The 22,621-nt window shown below is 33.2% G+C and overlaps 2 protein-coding genes across 2 annotated transcripts; both read left to right on the plus strand.

Annotated features, from left to right (window-relative positions):
* Positions 1 to 27: 27 nt before the first annotated feature.
* On the plus strand, positions 28 to 4,473 carry LOC140062081 (EGF-like repeat and discoidin I-like domain-containing protein 3). Its single transcript, XM_072108127.1, has 9 exons — positions 28 to 248; positions 560 to 707; positions 891 to 1,228; positions 1,483 to 1,627; positions 2,104 to 2,402; positions 3,068 to 3,203; positions 3,302 to 3,349; positions 3,646 to 3,962; positions 4,324 to 4,473. Exons 3-9 carry the CDS (start codon positions 1,178 to 1,180, stop codon positions 4,471 to 4,473), a joined length of 1,146 nt encoding a protein of 381 aa, XP_071964228.1. The 5' UTR covers positions 28 to 248; positions 560 to 707; positions 891 to 1,177.
* A 185-nt stretch (positions 4,474 to 4,658) lies between these two features.
* On the plus strand, positions 4,659 to 22,354 carry LOC140062605 (uncharacterized). The gene is made up of 31 exons (XM_072108892.1): positions 4,659 to 4,865; positions 5,028 to 5,175; positions 5,523 to 5,830; positions 6,151 to 6,295; positions 6,665 to 7,063; positions 7,303 to 7,422; positions 7,621 to 7,778; positions 8,175 to 8,271; positions 8,743 to 8,899; positions 9,276 to 9,341; positions 9,984 to 10,228; positions 10,424 to 10,792; positions 11,086 to 11,514; positions 11,715 to 11,921; positions 12,084 to 12,171; positions 12,668 to 12,834; positions 13,059 to 13,223; positions 13,434 to 13,544; positions 13,795 to 13,911; positions 14,096 to 14,215; positions 14,449 to 14,604; positions 14,688 to 14,804; positions 15,022 to 15,138; positions 17,857 to 17,962; positions 18,237 to 18,344; positions 18,459 to 18,530; positions 18,794 to 18,865; positions 19,320 to 19,391; positions 20,146 to 20,217; positions 20,494 to 21,533; positions 21,948 to 22,354. The coding sequence occupies exons 1-31, from the start codon at positions 4,740 to 4,742 to the stop codon at positions 22,352 to 22,354; spliced, it is 6,081 nt and encodes a 2,026-aa protein (XP_071964993.1). The 5' UTR covers positions 4,659 to 4,739.
* The last annotated feature ends 267 nt before the right edge of the window (positions 22,355 to 22,621 follow it).

A 22,621-nucleotide genomic window follows, 5' to 3' on the forward strand; every position in this document is an offset into this window, starting at 1 on the left:
TAGAACCTTCCACCTATGCTGCTGATTCAGAACTAACTGGCAACGAAGCATGGCGAGCAAGTTTTAATGCGTCTGGAGGATGGAGACCATCGTCTGCTAACGATGACACTCAATGCTTATACATATCATTTCCATACAGATTGAGAGTTGAAGGAATTCTTGGACAATTTAACGGACGAGAACAATTGAATGATCATTTTTATTTTCAAAGTTCATATGATGGTAGTTCATGGAGCAGAAGTAAAAATGTATGTAGTCCAAACAGGAACAAAGTTTTTTGTTCTACATATATTAAACGACTGTCCTTTTTAATAGATCCCTCCTTTTCTGGAGGATTTTTTGAATAACTACATTGGATTTAATGTGAAATCATTACATTTTTAATAACACTGTAATACAAATGTGTGATAAGAAAGTTATGTACGATTGTGTATGTAAGTCATGGTCGTAGTACTTTGTAATATTCTTGATTATCATGATTTTAGTTTTTACAGATTCCTCATGGAGCAATTCCATTTGATTAATAAGTTGTATACATACTGTATTGTATTGATTATAGATATTGAGCAGTGACGTAAGTGGTTGTACCAGGAGAACGTATTTCGATATTCCTGCGATAGCGCTACAGGTTCGTGTATGCTGGGTGTCACCTTCACGCTTGTTCTCTGGAAGACTTAGCGTGAACTTACTTGGATGTTTATATACAGGTAAAATTATTTTGCTGGGAAAAGTGAAGAAACTGGAGAGGTTGAAAAGGATAATGATGGTGATGACATGACTGATGAATGCAATGACGTTGAAGAAGATAATGATGTTGACAAAGATGATGACAAGGATGATGATTATGACGATTAAAGTTATTTATTTGACTTTTTCTCAAACTGTTTCAGATTGTTTGACTCCTCTAAGAATCAATCAACAACAGAGGAATTTTAATGCTCTTATCGCCACCTCAAGTAATCAAGATAGCCGGCATGACGGAGTATCCTCAGCTATTGATGTTATAGGAAGACTTGGTCTTGGTTGGATCCCATCTTCTTCCGATGGCAGTCAGTACTTTGAAGTTTTTATTAGTGATCCACATATAATATACGCTTTATTACTACAAGGTTGTTCCTCAGAAGAGAAATGGGTCTTGTCGTATAAACTTGGTTACCAAAGGCCTTTGAAAATTTACATGCAATTTTTATATGAAAATGACAATTACGCACCTAAACAAGTGGAACAGGTAAGTTTTACAAGAGTTTTAACAATTTTGGTTTCCCATATTTTAAATGTTGTTACCTTAACCCAAATGCTTATAGACAACTTTTGATTGAAGGTTTATGAACCATTAGTGTGACTATGACATTTTTGTTGGAGAATTTTTCTTTGGTGTCAAACCGGGTAAAATATTTTGGTGACCTGAAATTTCGTGAACTCTCAGTTCAAATTTCTACAAAGGCAGCCTAATTATATAATACAATTTGCTTTTTGTGTTAGATATTTGAAGGTAATATGGATCACAATAGTATAGTGAAGAACATCCTGCCATATTCAGTAACCAGTGATATCCTACGCGTCATACCGGTCACGTGGCAGAATGATATATGTCTACGACTTGATGTCATCACTGGTATTAAAGCAGGTAACAAATGTTCTATTCAGAGTGATACTTTCTTTGATTTCATTTGTTTAGTGTCTCAAAAACTTAAGCATTACAGACATCGATTACCATTATAAATAAACCATTATAAATTAAAATGCTAAAAAGTGTATCTACCAATTATAAGATTCGGAATCTTTTTTTTTTTCGTTTTGTTAAATTATGACTATTGAAACTGTTATAGGGCCTATTGTAATAAATTCAATTTGAATAAAAAAGAAAATATAGGAAATGATTAAAACATGAACCGGTACGGGCTTTACTACTTTGAATATTACTCTAAGCGCATTGACAAAAGTACTAAATTCTTTAATATATTATACTTTGTATATAAATTCACCATTCAACCGTATCCTAACAATTTCTGATTATACTAATAAAAATTAATAACATTATTGCTAATAATATTATTATAATTTAATAACTTACATAACAATGGATGTATTTATTTGTAATAGATTGTTTAACGCCAATTGAACCAATAAGTATTGAACAAGTGAGTGCCACTAAGGAGGACATTAATTACCCATCATCATACGTGTTTACAAGCTGTTGGTTAGGCACCGAATTGGATGATCAACCTTTTGAAAATTGGCTACAGCTTGAATTGTATCAAGACTACCTTATTACAGCAGTCAATTTTGACTGGATAGAATATGAGGCAAAATCTGGGTATGAAACTAAGGCTTATCGTATCAGTTATAAGTCAAACACTCAAGAAGAATGGCACTTATACATAGATCAAGATGCAAATCAGGTAAATACTAATCAACATTCAAGCTTGGTACAACATTATTCAAACTGCCTACGTCATTCCATTAACCAGTAATATCATATAATTAATGTAACAAAATCTTTATAAAATCATTATTATTATTTATTGATAGATGAGTTGAGAATCTCCAATAAAGTCGCAATTTACTTATATATAATCTACTTATAATGTACAGTACTTATAATTAAGGTATGCGTCTGAGGAAGTGTCGGTTAGGTGTGTTCTCGAGGAAGTGTCTGTGAGGTGTGTCTGGACTCTGCTGAGACTGTAGTGTATATTAGCTTCTGTTCATTAGCACAATGTCATTATATCAGCTTACAGCTGATCTTATGTTGATTGATAGTATCTTAATGATAGATACTGTTGTCAAATCTCTTCATTAATTTTATGTTGGTAAAGGTTTAGGTTAGATAAACGGTGTTCTTGAGGGAACTGGTTGGTTGTAATATTCACGAAAAACATCTGGTCAGTTTTTAGGGCAAATTGGGGAACTTATATTAATGGAATAACTGTAGTTCATCTAAACCTAGGATTTATGATTATTAAAAGAGTATAACTATAGCTGTCGCAGGGACTTTTGTTTAAATTCTGATATTACATTTCTGATGTTTTGTGTCACTATAACACTTCTATTATTTTTGTTATAGAATATCACAACGTATGATTATCTGGAACTAGATCACCCTTTTACAGCAAACACATTAAGGATTTCATTAGGATTCGGATGTTTGCGTATAAATAGCATATCTGGATTCGCTATAAAGGGTGTTCAACCCCCAAACTGTAGGTTGCATCATTTGCATTTATTTCTTCAGCATAATTTACTATATACAAATAACCTATTTTCGATTTATTATAAATGGTATAATTTATTGTAATAGATTGTGAAGGCAGTGTGGAAATGGAAGATCAGTTTTTAAGTATTTATGGTAAGTATACCGTCCATTGACACCGCTTCGTTCCAGCGTTTTGAAGCTTCCACATGAGAGCTCACCGGAACAGAATTCAAAAGAGCACGAGTAAAAAGAAGAATAATTTTAAAAACTTTTAAAAATTTAACAAGAGAACCAAATTAAGAAGTAAAAGATGTTGCAAAGACGAGCAGAAAGAAAGATAAAGGATACAATTATTGCCATAGAAAACCGGTTCACCCGTTGCGAAAAATATGGTTTGTTTAAAGCATGTAGCATGAATTTAACGTTTTGTTTTGTCATTTACTTTTCAGACGACTGTCCATTTCCAATTGGACTTGAGTCTGTAAAGGTAAAAGAAAACCAGCTAACAGCTTCTTCTTCTATTGATGTCTATCACTCTCCTAACAGTGGACGTTTGAATCATTTATATGGCTGGCAGGCCGAATTCAACAACCAAGAGCAATGGTTTCAAATTCAGTTTGACCAACGAGTGATCATGACAGGGTTATTACTACAAGCAAGTGATAACTGTAACTTGAGGAGGTTCGCTTTACAATTTAGCTACCCATCTGTAGACAATAATGAAATGATGTTTTATGATTATAAAAATATGATGAATTCCATTCAAGTAAGTACTTAAGTAAAGTTATTTAAATATTCGAACCATTTATAGCATGATTCTTTGTACTTCAGTCGTCCTGTATTGTCATTACAATATTACTCTTAAGAATATTGTAAACATTTTTCAGAATAAATTGATAAGAAAAGAAAAAAGCATACACAATAAACAAGTGAAAATTATGAATGTTGTGTGAATGCGTTTTAGATTGATTTAGATTAATAACATAATCGTACAATCAAACTCGTAATATAAAGCAGTTACAGTTACAGTTATGAGATTAGTACTTGATTGTTACTTTACTGAATAAGTGATGTTCAAATAAATTGCATCTTTTAATTAATTATGTAATATTATGAATATTATCTAGGAGTTTATGGCGTCCGATAGCGTTAACTGCACTGAACGAGTGCCATTAATACCGTATATTCGTGCCAATTATTTAAAAGTATTACCATTGGAATGGGATAACTGTATTGGGTTACGAATGGAAGTCCTTGGTTGCAATGACAAAGGTTAGATATACCATTTATTATTTACTGTAATTGTAAACATCAGAATAATCTTGGTATATAATATAGTTATATTTTAATTTACGCAGAGTGTGACTCAACAGCTGGGATATCATCTGGTCAGATTGTCGATAACTCGTTCACTGCATCTTCAGCTCTAGACGAAAACCATCTCCCATCAGCTGTTCGTTTGGATAGCCTCTCTTATTCAGTATCATGTTGGAGGCCGGCTGTATCTGATGACCAACCTTGGATACAAGTGTTCTTTCCTCCTATGACTATCCATGGCATCGTTATGCGAGGATGTGAAAATAATCTTTGGGTTGAAAAGTTTACGCTTCGCTACTCGTACGACAACGAACTTCCTTTAGCTGTACTAGATTCAAATGGATTTATCAAAGTAATATTTTTTATTTTAACACATCAAATAGTAAAGATTAGTTTCCGACTTATCCTTTAATTTATGTTTCACTACACCCTTTGGAAATTTGAATGTTCATCTAACGAATAACTTAATGAGTAATCAGAATAAATAGGCCTATGTTGTATTTCCTTTTCTTAGGAATTTTTAGCAAACGTAAATTCCTACGATTTAGCCTACATTGACCTGGGTACAGTACTTGATAATGCCGTCAGTCTGACTATTCGTCCAATACAGTGGTCTGGTGATATCGCCATGTCGTTCGAGATAGTAGCTTGCGAATATAAAGGTAGGTATTCAGTATTACTGAATTATTCGTCAAAATTATACAATTGTTTGGTAGCAATAGAAAGAAAACCATTTTAAATAAAAGTTTACTTAGTTCTTATTAATTAATCGTAAAGGCAATTAGGCCTAATTGTTAATTTCAACAACAATCGTCTTTGTTTGTCTTTTGTTTTTCTCTTTTTCACCCAACTTCATTAAAGCGCATTAAGTGTCTGTGGAACGTGCTATACAAATGAATCAACATCAGCATCTGTGTTGTATTCACGACATACTGACAATACAATCATTATTCAAAATACCTAACCTAAATAAATAATTGAATCCTTCAATATATTTAATATTTGCTAGCATGTTCAGGAAGATTAGGAATTGAATCCGGTGAAATTACTGACGACCAGATAGAGATCATGTGGTCTGGAGCTTCATACCCAGGATCTCTTAGATTGTATGGACCTATTATACACCTTAGAGGCTTAACTTCGGCAGCAACGCGTTATGGTTACTACAGAGTATCATTCCCAGATCTGCATTTAATACATGGTACAATTACACTTACAACTGTCAGTTTTGCAACGCCAGAAGAGTTGTTGTTTTGGATTGAATATATGTATCAAAATGAAACCTTAACATACCAAACAATAAACGGTGAAACAGAGGTTTGCGATTTTACTTTTCTCTTCACAAAATCTGAAACTAAATTTGTTTTGAAATGATTTAGATTAATCCTGGATTACTATAACATTAGGCCTATTACTATCCTGTACTGAAGTGATTACCGGTAATAAAGATTAAATTAAAAAGTAAATTAATATAATGAATATTCAAAACAACATTCAATAATGTTTATATTCACTCCTTTTTCAAAATAAGATTATGAAAAAACTCATCATTGAAATTGGTATTATCATATGTATTTTAAGAACATGTATTTATTAAAAAATTAAACTAAACTATAACTAAACATTTTATGTTGTAGATGTTTCTTGGTGGCGAGGTTCAACTTGTCGAAATAACACATTGGTTTGGTCGACCAATCACCACAAACCAAGTAACTTTCTACACTTCCTCTGGTACATACCTATCTTACTTACAATTTGAACTATTGGGCTGTTCACTGGCGGGTAAGATAACTTTCTTGTTACTATCTACGTAATGTATTTGTTGGTTGTACAGATTCATATGGCCTTCTATGTATACTTTTACACAAGTGGACAGACAGACTGTCACGAATATCAAAGCAAATACGTAATAGATATTTATATTGTAAGTAACTTAACGACATATTTCTATCCTTAGGAATTGAAACGTAATCCATGTTTTAATCTTTTTTGTTTTATGAATAAATACCAATGAATAAATAATAATCAATCTTTAGATACAAAATACGTTTTACAAAAGGCACCAAAACAAATATACATAAGATATATATACAAATGGCTTATAATTATGCATTTAAATCATCGTTTATAAGGGTATTTTTCCTGTTTTAGAAAGAGGCGCCCTTTGTGTTGGAGCTGGCCAAGAAGCATATAACGGCTTTTGCTTCGGAACAGTTGAAAGTAGTGATGAAGCCGCGTGTCATGAAATCTTTTCCGCTGGGGCTCAAAGGGCAATTGTCCGCTCAGAAGATGAAGCACATTTTATTCAAATGTCTAATCCGTTCAGACGTGATACGTACAATCTGTATATTATTGGAGCATCTAGTAATTCTGTGGGAGAGCTTTTGTGGGTAGATTCAACACCGGTACTTTACAGTAATTTTAGAGATCAACCAGTTGTGATAAATGACAACCAATGCGTTGCCCTCGATGATTTAGACAATCAGGACTGGAATCTATTTGATTGTGATGATTACTTATCAGCATCTAGAGCAACTCTCTGTCAGATTGGTAAGATTTTGTACAAAAATGTTAATTATTAGTTAATTATTATTTAGGTTAACCCATACTATAGTATTCAAGAAATAGACATATCATTCTATTATTTGTAAGTAGCTTATATCAGCTTCTGCTTTTACGAAAGTTTTTCGAGAGCTCGATCGAGAGAGTCTTTGATTGACATAGTATCATAAATAAAACAATCATAAATTACTTAATTAAACAATACTACATTAATAAATAATTTACAGATCTTGACGAGTGTGTAAGAGATGACCTGTGTTCACACGATTGTGTAAACACACCTGGAGCATACTACTGTACGTGTCCGGAACATTATTACATTGCAGATGATGGTAGTACTTGTCAAAGTAACTAAATACGTTTTAATTTTGTTTTGTTCACAATACTCCTTTGTTTAGTTTGTGTATTCATTGTAACCTAGTGATACGTAATTTTGTGGTAACACACCATTGACAAACGATGCAAAAGGATTTGCATGCACACTTTCTGAATTATTGCTAATAATTAAAATAAAACTGTATTACAGAATTTATTTTTATTTTAAGATGGGTGTACAATATTGTCAGAAACTATGGACGGCGTAAGATGGGTTAATTTAGATTCAAATAATCAATGTTATACTGTACTTGATGATTTAACAAATGAGATGGACGCTTTGGAAATGTGTCAAGAATTGAATGCACAATTAGCAAATAGTTCATCTGTAAGTAACTTATACGTATGCAGATGATGCTTTTATATTTTAACAAAAATTCCAAAAAAATACCCAGAAAATTGTGTCGTATGATTTAAGTCAATACTAAAATCGATGTCAGGTGATTTTGTCTGTCGAACGAATTCATTGGTACTTACTTACTTACTTACTTACTTTGTCGAACCAATTCATTGGTACTTACTTACTTTGTCTGTCGACCGAATTCATTGGTACTTACTTACTTACTTACCGGTACTTACTTTGTCGAACCAATTCATTTGTACTTACTTACTTACTTTGTCGAACGAATTCATTGGTACTTGCTTACTTTGTCTGTTAGTAGGTACTGATTTTGCCCAAAGTAACACTGGTATTAAACAAACTCATATATTTTATTATTTTTAGATTTACGGATCTAGTACATCTTGCAGAACATCAGATGCCATGACAACGGTTCCTCCAGATTCTGTAGTTGATTGCGGTCTGTATGCTTGTATTAAAGGTGATGTTATTTTAATCAACTGGTATGATTTAGAAAACAATTTAGTTGATTGAACATCCTGTGTTTTCAGAGAATTGAATGAACACGATTAAATCTTTTTTTTTTATTAGAGCAAAAAATTACGGTTATATTCTGTAAACAAAAATTGGATCGAAAATTGTTTACCTGATGAAACTGTAGGTTAAAGCAAAAAAGTATAGTCAAAATGACTGCCAGTCAATGAGTTTGAATTAAATTTAACCGTTTATTTTGGTTTTTTTATAAGTGAAAGCGTTATTTTGTTAGAGTCTCTTCTACGGAACTTTATAAAAACTACAAAATGAAATATTCAAAGTCTGATTTTATTAATGTTCATTTTTCATGTTTTTGGGGTATAATACATCTTTAAATATATTCAATTCGCTGAAACTACATAAAGATGTAACATTTCAATAAATAAATAATGATATATTTTTCTTTCAATTTTTTCAGAATTTACCGTATTGATGTGTTATGACATGAACCCAAACAGTTCAGTGATATTTGATGATGGTTATGGGTTTATAGGATGTTTTCATTTTGCACCTTTCTTTAATATCAACACCAAATGGAAGTTTGAAGTTTGTGTTAATAGCTCAAAATATGTCCAGTAAGTTAGATGATTCTATTAATGATTTGATACCACTGTAGTTTATAATTCTTGTTATTTCTGTTGTGTGTCTATACGTCCTGCATTGTGTCTATACGTCCTGCATTGTGTCTATACGTCCTGCATTGTGTCTATACGTCCTGCATTGTGTCTATACGTCCTGCATTGTGTTTCTTTGTACCATTTAATAGATTGTTATCTTCTCGGGCATTTTCCTCTTCCTTTACTTAATCCATCTATACTGTACTTTCATAGTCATATCTTAACATGTATTCATATTGTTGTATTTATTTGTTTACTATATTATGTTAAAGGAAGAAAATAAGTGCTTTATTGAAATTGAAAATTCAATCTTTATTCCGATTTTCACTTATAGAATAAAACAAAACAATAGCTTAAAACATAGGCCCAAAGGATTAAAGAAAAGAAAATTTGCCTTAAGGTAACTACTGCTACACAATACATTTATGTTCTTAACAAAACGGCAAAACAATTCTAAACATTAACTTTAACGCAGGACTGCTTTAACGTACATACTGCTGTATACTAATACATTTTTGTTACACTTTGTTAGATTATTTGTTTTAGCAAAATATCATTTTATAGAAAGATTATTTACATTATATTGTTTGAAGGTTTGCAAGGCGAAATCAAATGTTGATATAAAGTTTGCGGTACATCACGTATATCAAAGCATATTGATAGAAACGTCGAAAAACTCAACAGTTCGTTTCGGAACTAATATACATGGTGTACCACAAACTTTTTATCAACATAATTCACATTATTATTGAGTAATAGGGTTTCATTATATAAAATTGAAATTTGCTTTTTCATTTCTCGTGTCGATAACAATTAATTAACGAGAGCATGCAGAATGTTTAATTTAGGTGTGCCATCAATAATAACATGTATTGCCACAATGTTATGGCCGGTTTTCGTAGGTCCATCTACCTATTCATCGTAATGTATTATTAATTAGTTGATATTTCAATGAGAATCTTGCTTTTAAGACTCTTGTTGATTGAATAGAACAATATTAATAGATTACTGTACCTCTTTACACAATTATTGCTTTTATCAGAATTTATTTCCGTGAAGTGGTTCTTCGATCAGCAGCAGGTGATGGATCACCAATTTGTATTGACAGCCTGGTTGTCAGTGAGGTATCTAATGGCCGTGGCACCAACATATCAGTAATATGCAATAGCGTTGATGAGTTAACTATTTTAAGTCGATCAAATAAATTAAACATTGTACTCGAAATTGGCGATCTGACAAGTGTTGTTCCTCACAAAATCGGATTTGAAGCATTTTACACAGAATTAGGTAAATATTTCTTATTGTAATTAAATATCTGCAAATATGATATTAAATACGCTTGCATTATCACTATGCTACACCTGGTTTACATTGGTCCAATTAAACTACTCTATCTAATTTAACTTTAATTATTTATTTATCAAAACAGTAGTTATTCGTAAAAAATGCATGCTCAATAAGGATATTACTCGTATCATATAGATTGTGAAAGCGAGGAATGCGACTATGGGTGTGGCGTTGAATCGGTGTATACACAACCCAGCGGATTAATATCAACTCCAAACTTTCCAAGACCAGTTCAAGAGTTTGCAAATTGTCGGTTTGACATCCAAGTCGGAAGAAATAAATATATTGAGATTGAGTTTTATAGTTTTGACATCGCTACTAACGTGGATGGTTCATGTAAAGACACGTTAGAAGTATTAGGTGGAGACTCTGTGAGTTTAACTGGTCAAAGATGTGGATCACTGATGCCAACCGTTAGGTCAACAACCAGTACGGTTTTTATTGAACTTATAACTGGACCTGGTGAAGAAACTAGTGGATTTGAAGCTTCATACACAACTGTAGGTCAGTTGAATTAATGTTATTTAATAAGCAAAACCATAATATGCAATGAGACGTGTTTTATTAATTAATTAGTTCTTATTCTTTAATACTTTAATTCACATCCAACAGCCAGGGCCAATAAAAGGATGTCTTATTAGAATTATTTTGGAATAAATTGTTATAGCCTAATATGTAATCCCAGTTTGGTCATTCATTCGGTTTTAGCAACACTGGAACATTCACCCACTTTACTTGTACATTATATCACTCTCATTAAATACAACATTATAATTGTTGTGGTTTATTTGCTATAGATGTTCCTGGATGCAGAGTTGGTACGAATATGTGTAAAAAATGGGACTGTGACAGTTCAAGTGGTATGATAGCTTCTAGGAACTATCCTCATCCTTACGAACCTGATTGTGTGATGGAATGGAATATATATGTATCTATCGGATCATACGTATACTTTGAAATACTTGATGTAGATATCCTACCCGGAGATGCAGAATGTAAAGAAGATTTTATTAGAATATCTATTAGCGAAGGTGGTACTAACAATGACGACGAAGTCAGGCCAAAGTATTGTCAACAGCCTAAAGATGACGATGCTCCAATAACTTCTCTTACTAATTATTTACGTATAGTATTTGAAACAAATGGAAGAGATGAGGGAACCGGGTTTGTGGCACGCTATGAAGAAAGGAAATTTGAACCAAATTTGATTGATAAGAATGTAACAGGTAAATATCTTGGGGCCGATTATCATAGGCGGGTTCAAGATGTATTTATTTATAATTGAATATTAGATAATAATTTAAACTAGATATAGATCTCATTAATTTTCATAAAACTAAAACTGTTAGTAGTTATGTTTTGGTAGCTAAATCTTGAGGGTTCAAATATTTAGTGGTAATGATATTGATAACCATATCTATTTTAGGTTCTTGTCCACAAGGCTGGAGCAAATACAATGAACAGTGTTATTTATTTCAAACGTCTGACGCATTTATGGATTGGAACACAGCTCAGAAAAATTGTGCTTCTATTGGTGGTAATCTTGCAAGTGTATGTACATATGATGAAATGCAGTATATTCATTCTATAATTATCAATAAGCCAGAAGCTATTGGAGAATACGTTTATATCGGTAAGATCAAATAAACTTGAATTTGAGAAATATTTTAACAGGCATTGCACAACGGATATTTCAATATTTATTTTTAAAATGGTAGTTTAAAGTGCAAAGCTAATTATAAACCCTCCTGTTAGCTATTTTAAGTAAATAGTAGATTTGTTTTTATTGGAAAAGGTTTGGTACGAGAGTCAGCTGGTCGTCAACTTTTTCGTTGGATCGATGGAAGACCAGCCAGCTACATGGATTGGTATTTATCGTCTGTGTAAGCAACTGTATGATTCATAGTAACATTTAGTACAAATGACACTCACTTTATTTCGAAACTGTCCAAATATGGTAAAGCAATTTAACTAAAGTATAAAGGTACAACATTCAGGGATCGAAATTAGTAAAAAACTTGTCACATGACAAACCGCTACAAAAAAAAAACAATACATCAAATCAAATCAATCTCTATTTTCTTCAATAAAATACACATAGGTAACACAAAAGAGTAATGCATTTAATGAAGAAATAAAAACCCAAAAATAAAACCCCAACAATTAATATTATGTCTAATAAGATTTCATAACGGTTTTACTAAAAAGTTTTTTTTTTTAACTGGTCCTTTCTGTTTCCAATTCATTCCACAACGTTGGACCAGACTGCACCTATACATTGAGTCATGTTTAGTGTAGTAGTAACTTCCAATCGTTTAGTATTTCTAAGACTATAAAACATCACAACGATAATTTTGTCAATACAATTTTTTTATTCAGATATACTACCGACGAGTTCGAGTACCACCAACCGGAGAGTAGTAATATCGAATCATGCACTGTAATTGAGATGACGTCAGTGTTAAGAACAGACCAATGGCTAGCTATTGCATGTTCGTTTGAAGGAGGAAGGCATTTCATTTGTGAGCAGCCTTTACCCAACTATGGTGAGTACATTACAGAATCTAACATTATAAGGAGAAAGGCATTTCATTTGTGAACAACATTTACCCAATTATGAGTACATTACAGAATCTAACATTATAAGGAGGAAGGCATTTCATTTGTGAGCAGCCTTTACCCAATTATGGTGAGTACATTACAGAATCTCAAATTATAAAGATTAAATTTATTGAGGATACACGAAACAATAATATTTGTTATTTTACAGTAAACATAGAAGAAGTTGTGTTAAAGGTGCCTTCCACTGTTGATATTTCACCCTGTCAAAGTACTCACCAGTTTCAATGTGGATCTGGAGATTGCATTGCGTCAGCGTACGTCTGTGATGGAAATAACGATTGTTTTGACTCAAGCGATGAAGCTGCATGTGATTGTAAGTTGAAGAACATTCAGTCTAATTATAGTTGCCGTTGTTTTCTAAGAATATTTCGATTATGACATTACAATTTTTTTGTGATGCGTGAGATAATTAATTGTGAACGTGTAGTTGTTTGTCAAAATGTCTTTTGTTTTTAAATGAAGTTTCATAATTCCAATTCAACTTGTATTTTAATAGTTCACCATATTATTATTTTGTTCTCAGTTTCTTCTTGTCCAGATGGTTATGCACTAGTAGTTAATAACTGTTTATCCTTGTCTCTGATATGTGATGGTATAAACCAGTTGAGAGGTGGAGCCGATGAATCTGGTTGTAGTAAGTTTAATTATAATTGTTTATATTATTTCTATGATTGAGATGTTTACTTCTTTCTTTAGGTCTAACCTATGAATGCCAAGTTTCCTAATAAATTCACCAAAGTATAATTTCACTATTCTCTGATAAATCCATTCGTTTCCATTACAAAATATTCCGTTACAATGAAATTCTATCTCTCTTAATCACTAATTTTATTTCTGTAAGCTTCTTATCTATTCATGTATGTACATTAAATTGTTTCTTACAGTATTCCCGAGTTGTTCAGAAGATGAGTTCAAATGTCAAACTGGGTTTTGTATTAACAATACTTTAGTTTGCAATGGTGTCACTAATTGTGTCGCTGGAGAAGATGAAGCTGATTGTGGTATGGCATCATTTACATTCACGCAACCATTTCTATTTGTTTGGCCCTTTAAACATTTTTTTTTTGAGAATTATTATCTATATTATCTTTACAAAAATGACATAGCAATATTATAATAGTGGTGTTATATTTTGTATGTTCACAATTTTATCGTTTTCAAATATATTATGTATATTTTTATCAGTGAACTGCGCCGGTGGATTTTTCCAGTGCCATGATGGAAGTTGTATTCCAAACCATGCCGTATGTGACGCAACCAAAGATTGTAGAGGAAGAAATTACGAGGACGAACCTGTAGAGTGTTGTAAGTTGCTCTATTTATTTAACTCGGCTATCTCAGTATTATAATGCTTTATAACATTCCTTGTATTGTATTGACATAGTTTGTCCAGTGGCGTAACGCAGAGGTCTGAAGCCCCCAACTCTAAGTGGCCCTCCAACGCTGGAGGCCACGGATGTTTTGTCGACATATTTCAATGCCTGTTTTTCCTCTGGGCACTGCAATAATGATAATTTTCTTAAAATACGTTTTTATAGACTATAACGAAGCCTCTAACAATACTTATTGCTTAGAAAGCGAGGAGATGTGTAAGAATGGTGCTTGTATCAGCAAAGATCTTAAATGCTTGTATGATGTAGATCAATACAGCATTCAAGTTGGATGCAGAGATTCTACACATCTGGGCTCTTGTCGTAAGTACAACAAATGATTACGTGTTTATTCTCACTGAAATAATCTTCCAGACTTAATACTGGTGTTTGTATCTTATTTTTAGAGGATTTTGAATGTCCAGATTATATGTTCAAGTGTCCAAATTCATACTGTATTCCAATGAGGCGTCGATGTGATGAGATATGGGATTGTCCAAACGGAGAAGACGAAACGGGGTGTTGTATGTATTGAAACAATGCTATAATAAGTACACAATATTGTGTTTGAATACTGAAAAAAATAAAGTACCTTTAATGACATATAGGCGTATTTAACCATAAAGTTAAGATTGAAAATGTGTAAATATAAGATTTTATCTCTACATAGTATTCCTTTATTACATAATCAAATAAGCCATTGTAGTAGGCTTACAGTATTCTTTATTTTATCTTCTTTAGCTTCTTATACATGTTCTGATTACTACCATTGTCGATCATCCCAGCAGTGCTTGTCTCCAATGGAGGTTTGTGATGGTGTCAAACACTGTCCACTTGGTGATGATGAACAGTTTTGTGGTAAGAAAGTTATTACAAATATATTGTCATGTCTGTTCAAAACCCCCGGGTAAGAATAATATACTAGCTAATTCTAATTTTGTTTTGTGGTAAGAAAGCTATTAAAAATATATTGTCATGTCTGTTGTCACCCTGTATTATCAGCTAATTCTAATAAGATTGATTTCGGTAACCCTTTATCCATGTTGTCTTTCCTAGACATATCCTGTCCATCAAGCTGTACATGCACAGGGTTTGTAGTACAATGTCCTACAACATTAACCAGGCCCGTAGCCAGGGGGGGTTTTTATGGTTCGGGCGAACCCCCCCTTTACACCGAACCCCCCTTAACCGACTGCGAACCCCCATCCCCGACATGCCCAATACCTCACCCTCATCTCCGAAAATCGTCCAAATACGTGCCCCACACTACAAAAAGTTGTTCGTAAATTAAAAAAATTTGTAAACTCGTTCGGAATAACTCATACAGTACCTTCTTCCCTGTATGAGCGTACTTCGAGCGATATAGTCTGTAAATTTCTAAGAGTTGCAAATGAATTGCCGATTTTATCAACATGATATTGACGCGTCTCACAGCGAGCTGGGGGACGAACGATTCGTACAAAGGACACCGCCAGACAACTGCGTACCAATTGTTTAGATCACTGGCAGTCAGGCAGCATGCATAAAGTATATAGCCTTCCGACATACATCAGTATTTATGTGTGGCTATGAAGTATAATGTATCATAGAGGATTATAGTGAATATCAATATTTTACACTATAATATCTATGGTATCATGTACTGTAGTTCACATTATGGCATCCGATTATTTTTTTCTAGACCACCAGCCGATACGTACTCAAATGTATCAATATCACCTATTTACATTGGCATATTTAATTTCCTCAACAAATTGCTGTAAATAAATATTATAGATAGAGCTATAATAAGAATTGCATTTTCCTTCACCCAGTGTGCTTTTTTCGGGGCTTCTCCTAGACGTACGTTCGCATTGAACTTGAACGCAAAACAAAATATCGAGTAAAATGATCTAACAATCGGCGGTTCCGCACAGAGCACGCGCATCTAACATACGGCAACAAATGTTATCGTTTAAATAGTCCACGAGTCCAAGTACGATCGTTTTGCTCATTGGTAGCATGCTGCATGAGAGTGTCTTATCCGGCCATCTAGGGGTGTCATTTAACAAAATTTGCTTCGCCGATACGTACTCAAATGTATCAATATCACCTATTTACATTGGCATATTTAATTTCCTCAACAAATTGCAGTAAATAAATATTATAGATAGAGCTATAATAAGAATTGCATTTGCCTTCACCCAGTGTGCTTTTTTCGGGGCTTCTCCTAGACGTACGTTCGCATTGAACTTGAACGCAAAACAAAATATCGAGTAAATGATCAAACAATCGGCGGTTCCGCACAGAGCACGCGCATCTAACATACGGCAACAAATGTTATCGTTTAAATAGTCCACGAGTCCAAGTACGATCGTTTTGCTCATTGGTAGAATGCTGCATGAGAGTGTCTTTTCCGGCCATCTAGGGGTGTCATTTAACATTGCTTCGCCGATACGTACTCAAATGTATCAATATCACCTATTTACATTGGCATATTTAATTTCCTCAACAAATTGCTGTAAATAAATATTATAGATAGAGCTATAATAAGAATTGCATTTTCCTTCACCCAGTGTGCTTTTTTCGGGGCTTCTCCTAGACGTACGTTCGCATTGAACTTGAACGCAAAACAAAATATCGAGTAAATGATCTAACAATCGGCGGTTCCGCACTGAGCACGCGCATCTAACATACGGCAACAAATGTTATCGTTTAAATAGTCCACGAGTCCAAGTACGATCGTTTTGCTCATTGGTAGCATGCTGCATGAGAGTGTCTTTTCCGGCCATCTAGGGGTGTCATTTAACAAAATTTGCTTCGCCGATACGTACTCAAATGTATCAATATCACCTATTTACATTGGCATATTTATTTTCCTCAACAAATTGCTGTAAATAAATATTATAGATAGAGCTATAATAAGAATTGCATTTGCCTTCACCCAGTGTGCTTTTTTCGGGGCTTCTCCTAGACGTACGTTCGCATTGAACTTGAACGCAAAACAAAATATCGAGTAAATGATCAAACAATCGGCGGTTCCGCACAGAGCACGCGCATCTAACATACGGCAACAAATGTTATCGTTTAAATAGTCCACGAGTCCAAGTACGATCGTTTTGCTCATTGGTAGAATGCTGCATGAGAGTGTCTTTTCCGGCCATCTAGGGGTGTCATTTAACAAAATTTGCTTCGCCTCAGGCCCACCCCAGGGGGGGGGGGGGGGGTCGGTAGGTATGGGGGTGGGGTGACCCAAATACTTAGTGTGCGAACCCCCCCTTGACAGATCCTGGCTACAGCCCTGTTAACCCTTAATATCCATGTTGTCTTTCTGTCCATCAAGCTGTACGTGCACAGGGTTTGTAGTACAATGTCCTGCAACATTAACCCTTAATATCCATGTTGTCTTTCCTAGACATATCCTGTCCATCAAACTGTACATGGACAGGGTTTGTAGTACAATGTCCTGCAACCTTAACCCTTAATATCCATGTTGTCTTTCCTAGACATATCCTGTCCATCAAGCTGTACATGCACAGGGTTTGTAGTGCAATGTCCTGCAACCTTAACCCTTAATATCCATGTTGTCTTTCCTAGACATATCCTGTCCATCAAGCTGTACATGCACAGGGTTTGTAGTACAATGTCCTACAACATTAACCATCGCAGATCTACAACTTATTCCAGCTTCTGTTAGATTCCTGTAAGTAAAGACTTAAATGTAAAATTCCAATGTGATTCAAAGGGCATATGTCTGAATAATAATGATTATTTTAAAATGCAGTAAGGTGTGTTTTCTTCCTGTATTTATTTCTAATGTTATTTAACCCCTCCGACAAACATTGTAAATATTCTCCCACTGGAGAAAAGGCGATTCACACTCCCTGGCGTCTCCACTAAATAACAGTACATTAATCTAACAACATTCTGAAGAAGTAGTAAATTAGTTTGATGTATATCGATGCTATGTTTTTCAGAGATTTAAGTGGAAGTCTACCAATTAGTACAAATGACAAACGTAAGAAAAGAACGATTGTGGAAGACTTTTTAGTCATTCTTGATAAATTTCCGTTTCTTCATACATTGTAAGTATCATTCATTAGTTTTCATAAATTTTCCTCTTGAAGAAATTTAGTTTTTCACAACAACGAACCTAGAAATAATGAAGGAAAGAGTCATTAATAATGTTATATTTTCAGAGATCTATCCGACAACAACATTGAATCACTTAATCCTGGTGGATTTGCATCGCTTATCAATTTGAAGAAACTGTGAGTGTGTTGTCATTAATGTTCGAGTTCGATGTCAAATCCGACTCTTATTAGCATTTGTTGTAGAAATAATATAAGTAAAAATGTGAATGGAATTTTGAATTGAAGATGCAATGTGTATGGACAATTACACAAGTAAATAATTTACTGTAGTAATAATATTTGATAAACATTTGTAGTGTGTGCTCAAGCACACACTACAAATGTTTAAGAAACACCAGTTTATGAATAAAATATACCTTAATGTATTTAACATTTTATAGAAATCTTTCCCGGAATTCTATTATTCTGTTGGAAGATAACGCATTTCTGGGTCTTACAAAGCTCAACATTCTGTAAGTATTTAGCAAAATTACCAATGTAACGTATTCTAAGAATTCTTACATCGATAAAACAATATAGAGTACATAGAAATATTTAGAAATGTTTAGGAAATAAACTTTCACAAAAACACGAGGTCATTCTTTAAAGTTGTCAAGATCCACACCTAAAGTAGAAGTAAGGAGGCACATTTTTTAGTATTGGAACTCACCTCCGAAGATGTTGTTTGCGCTTCTTCCATAAATAGATTAACATCTAGTTTAGAGAAAAGTTGGTCTGAACCCTATTTAAACTTTCACCCATATACAAATTAAGAGTTCTCAAGAATGATCAAGAGGGACAAACGAGCGTAGTTCTCAAGGTTCAAGGTAAACATCGCCTCTCAGATTGTTTGTATCAAAAATAATATTAAAACGAAATTAAGACTTACAACACATACACAAATAATATACATATTATTTCTTAAAGGGACATCAGCAACAATGGTCTTATAGAAATTGATAATAACGTATTTATTGACATCAACAACACGATAGAGTTGTAAGTATTTTATCAGTTCTTTATAATTTGTATAATCTAGCCAGGAAATATAAAATTAATTATAACATATAATAAAAAATTAATCCCTCAATTAAAATGTTAATAATTATACAGAACCAGGAATACAGGAAATAACAATGCTACCAGAACACATTAAAGATGTATTGTCCCTTGAAACACAAAAAATGAAGGTCAAAATATTCTAAATTTAAATTGGCCATATCAAAGTAATATTAAAGTTATTCACTTTAAGTCGAAAATTCGAGCCAAAAACAAAAAGTTTACGTAATTAACAGGTAAATTAATTTGATTACATTTCGTCTGGAAAATCGTCGCGAGCGAAAGTAAACAAAGATTTCAAACCACGAGTATGCATTATGCATGATGCTAATTAGGATTGTTTACAACTCGTCACGGTTGAGAAAGTGTTTTCACACAGATCGCGAGGAAGTTTTATGATTATGCACACAGAGTAGCCAAACAAGCGCGTTGCATTATGAGATATGTTTTGATCGAAAACTTTGACTGGAAGTCAAAGTTATTTTTGAACAAAAAACGTCTGTATTTCAGTTAAATGGTTTTTTTTTACTCATTTTTTTGTGAAAGTTAATAACTATTATGATACTTCAAAATGACCCACTTTTTTTCGAAATCTTTTTTTAAAATTTTTTTGGAATTAGTCAAGGGACAATACATCTTTAAGTTATATATGATTGACCATTATAAACAAAAGTTCAAACCAAAAACATTTCAGATTCATGCAAGGAAACTTAATTGATGAAATAAGCGGTACTGCTTTTGATTCTTTAACGGAGCTGAGGATTTTGTAAGTAACGAATATTGAAGCTAATCTTTTTTTTGTACTCAAAATCAATCACATTTACCATTAAAGACGAAATAAAATGGTATTCAAATTCAACAAACATATATTTCATCAAATACCATACTAAAATATTAATATTGGTAGAAATTTGTTGATGATTTTGTATACAGTTTATCACTGTTAATACATGGTAAGTTGTATTGTATTTTTAGATAAATTGTTATAGCAGAACTGTTTTTTTATTGGCTGACTATTGTATTTATATTGCTTTTGTGTTAGGGTATCTGATGACTACAGGTTCTGTTGCTTGGCAACAACCACCACGTCTTGCACCCCGGAAGCAGACGAGTTTTCATCATGCGCGGATCTGATGAGACACCAGGCTTTGCGCGTGTTTGTCTGGATTCTAGGTCTCAGTGCTTTCATTGGAAATTTCTGTGTAGTTCTTTGGCGATTTAAAAATAAGCAGAAAAATAAAGTTCAGGGCTACCTGATCCAGAATCTAGCCGTTTCTGATTTCTTCATGGGAATTTATTTATTGGTTATAGCTTCCGCTGACATTTACTATCGGGATAGTTACGTCGTCTATGCCAACCAATGGAGAAACAGTAGACTTTGCAGCTTCGCTGGATTTTTGTCCGTTTTCTCAAGTGAGATGTCTGTATACATTTTGACAGTAATTTCAGTCGATCGTTTCATTTGCATTGTCTTTCCATTTAGTAGATTCAGAATGCGAGGAAAGGGTGCCATCCGTGTCCTCGTTATTGGTTGGGCTGTGGTATTTTTAATCAGCATTATTCCATTATTTGGCATTGACTATTTTGCTAACTTTTACGGTGTGAATGCAGTTTGTCTTGCTTTGCCCATTACACACCAGGACATTCCTGCTGCTGAGTATACAATCATTGTTTTCTTAGGACTGAATTTGACAAGTTTTCTTCTGATAGCAATTTGCTATGTATCAATGTATATAAACGTTAAAAGATCAGCAAATCGTCTGAAGGACAATATCATAAGAAATGACAGCAAGAGGAAAGAATTGAAAATGGCAACGAAGATGGCAGTGATTGTGTTAACCGATATGTTTTGTTGGTTGCCAATTATCTTAATGGGAATTCTTGCACGTGGTGGAGCTGTGAGCATACCAGGTTCAGTTTATGCATGGACCGCAGTTTTTATTTTACCTTTAAATTCTGCTATAAATCCTCATCTGTACACATTCTCTTCGTATATTACGTTGGAAAAGAAAAAGAAGGCCGTAACATCCAACAATACAGGTTCAACGCCAATAAGTACACCGCAGCCTATGAAGAAATTAAGTAAGTACTTACATAATACAAGTATTATCTTTTCCTCGACGTGACTTGCAACATTACATTTCATGGCAGGATGATGTGATGATATGTTTATAATTTTTTATTGTATATATTTATTTATTTATTTGACTATCCCAATTATATTCCATCTTTTTTTTCTTTTTGAATCCTTCTAAGTTTTTTTAACTGTCGATTATATGTCCATAACATTTAACCACATAATCAATATCCATATTTTCGATTTTACGAAATTCGAAGGACTCAAACTTATATTTCGTTATTAAGTTGATATTTTAGAAAGAAGTATAATTGTTCTTATTTAAGTTGCCATTCCCAATATACAGCTTCATGAGTGGATTAAAGTTTTGTATAATTTTTATTGTTATTGACTAAAATGTTTATTTTTTAAAATTCAAGATAACATTCCTATGTGGGTTGTACCAGAAAACGCTCAACGAAAGCGTCAGCTCTTACCGTATTTACGCGAATCGTCAACTCAATCTGTATCTATAGCAAAGAGATTTAAAGATAGTGAAGGAGGTGGAGTTAAAGATGAAGAAATAGCAGCGATAGAGAAGCAATTCAAAGAGGTGATTACGATTCTTAAAAAGTGTCAGAAAGGACAAAGTAAACTTGCTGTTGAAACTGACCATATAAGTAAAAGTGAAGAGCACATAAGTAAAAGTGTTGAAGAGTTAAATACACTTGAAAACAACAGTAATAATGTAGATGATGGAGATGGAGATGGAGATGAAATCAGTAGAGATGAAAATGACGTAATGATAGGTATCAATAACCAAGAAACAGGAAATACAAAATGTTAGCTATTTATAAATATTTACTCCATACATTTTAATATTATTTTTTTTGATATTTAATTCTATCGTATTTTATACATTTAAAAATTAACTGTCTAATAATATATATTTTAACCACACTTATAGAATTTAAAGTTGTTTTCATATTAATTCATGTTTTTGTAGTTGTGCTATATATTTGTCGTGTTTACGTTTTAATATAACATTTTTACTGTAAATACATTTTAAATGAACGTATTTCTTGCCCAAGTATTGTTCTATCAGAGTTTAAAA

Source organism: Antedon mediterranea, chromosome 11 (genome assembly GCF_964355755.1).
Source record: "Antedon mediterranea chromosome 11, ecAntMedi1.1, whole genome shotgun sequence".
NCBI classification, from domain to species: Eukaryota; Metazoa; Echinodermata; class Crinoidea; order Comatulida; family Antedonidae; genus Antedon; species Antedon mediterranea.

Coding starts and splice junctions, on each gene's coding strand:
- LOC140062605 (XM_072108892.1), top strand. CDS start 4,740: ATGACTATCCATGGCATCGTTATGCGAGGATGTGAAAATAATCTTTGG. Junction 8,272..8,742: donor TCTGTATGCTTGTATTAAAG/GTGATGTTATTT, acceptor CAATTTTTTCAG/AATTTACCGTATTGATGTGT. Junction 13,545..13,794: donor AGCCGATGAATCTGGTTGTA/GTAAGTTTAATT, acceptor TGTTTCTTACAG/TATTCCCGAGTTGTTCAGAA.
- LOC140062081 (XM_072108127.1), top strand. CDS start 1,178: ATGCAATTTTTATATGAAAATGACAATTACGCACCTAAACAAGTGGAA. Junction 1,229..1,482: donor CACCTAAACAAGTGGAACAG/GTAAGTTTTACA, acceptor TTTTTGTGTTAG/ATATTTGAAGGTAATATGGA. Junction 3,204..3,301: donor GGGTGTTCAACCCCCAAACT/GTAGGTTGCATC, acceptor TTATTGTAATAG/ATTGTGAAGGCAGTGTGGAA.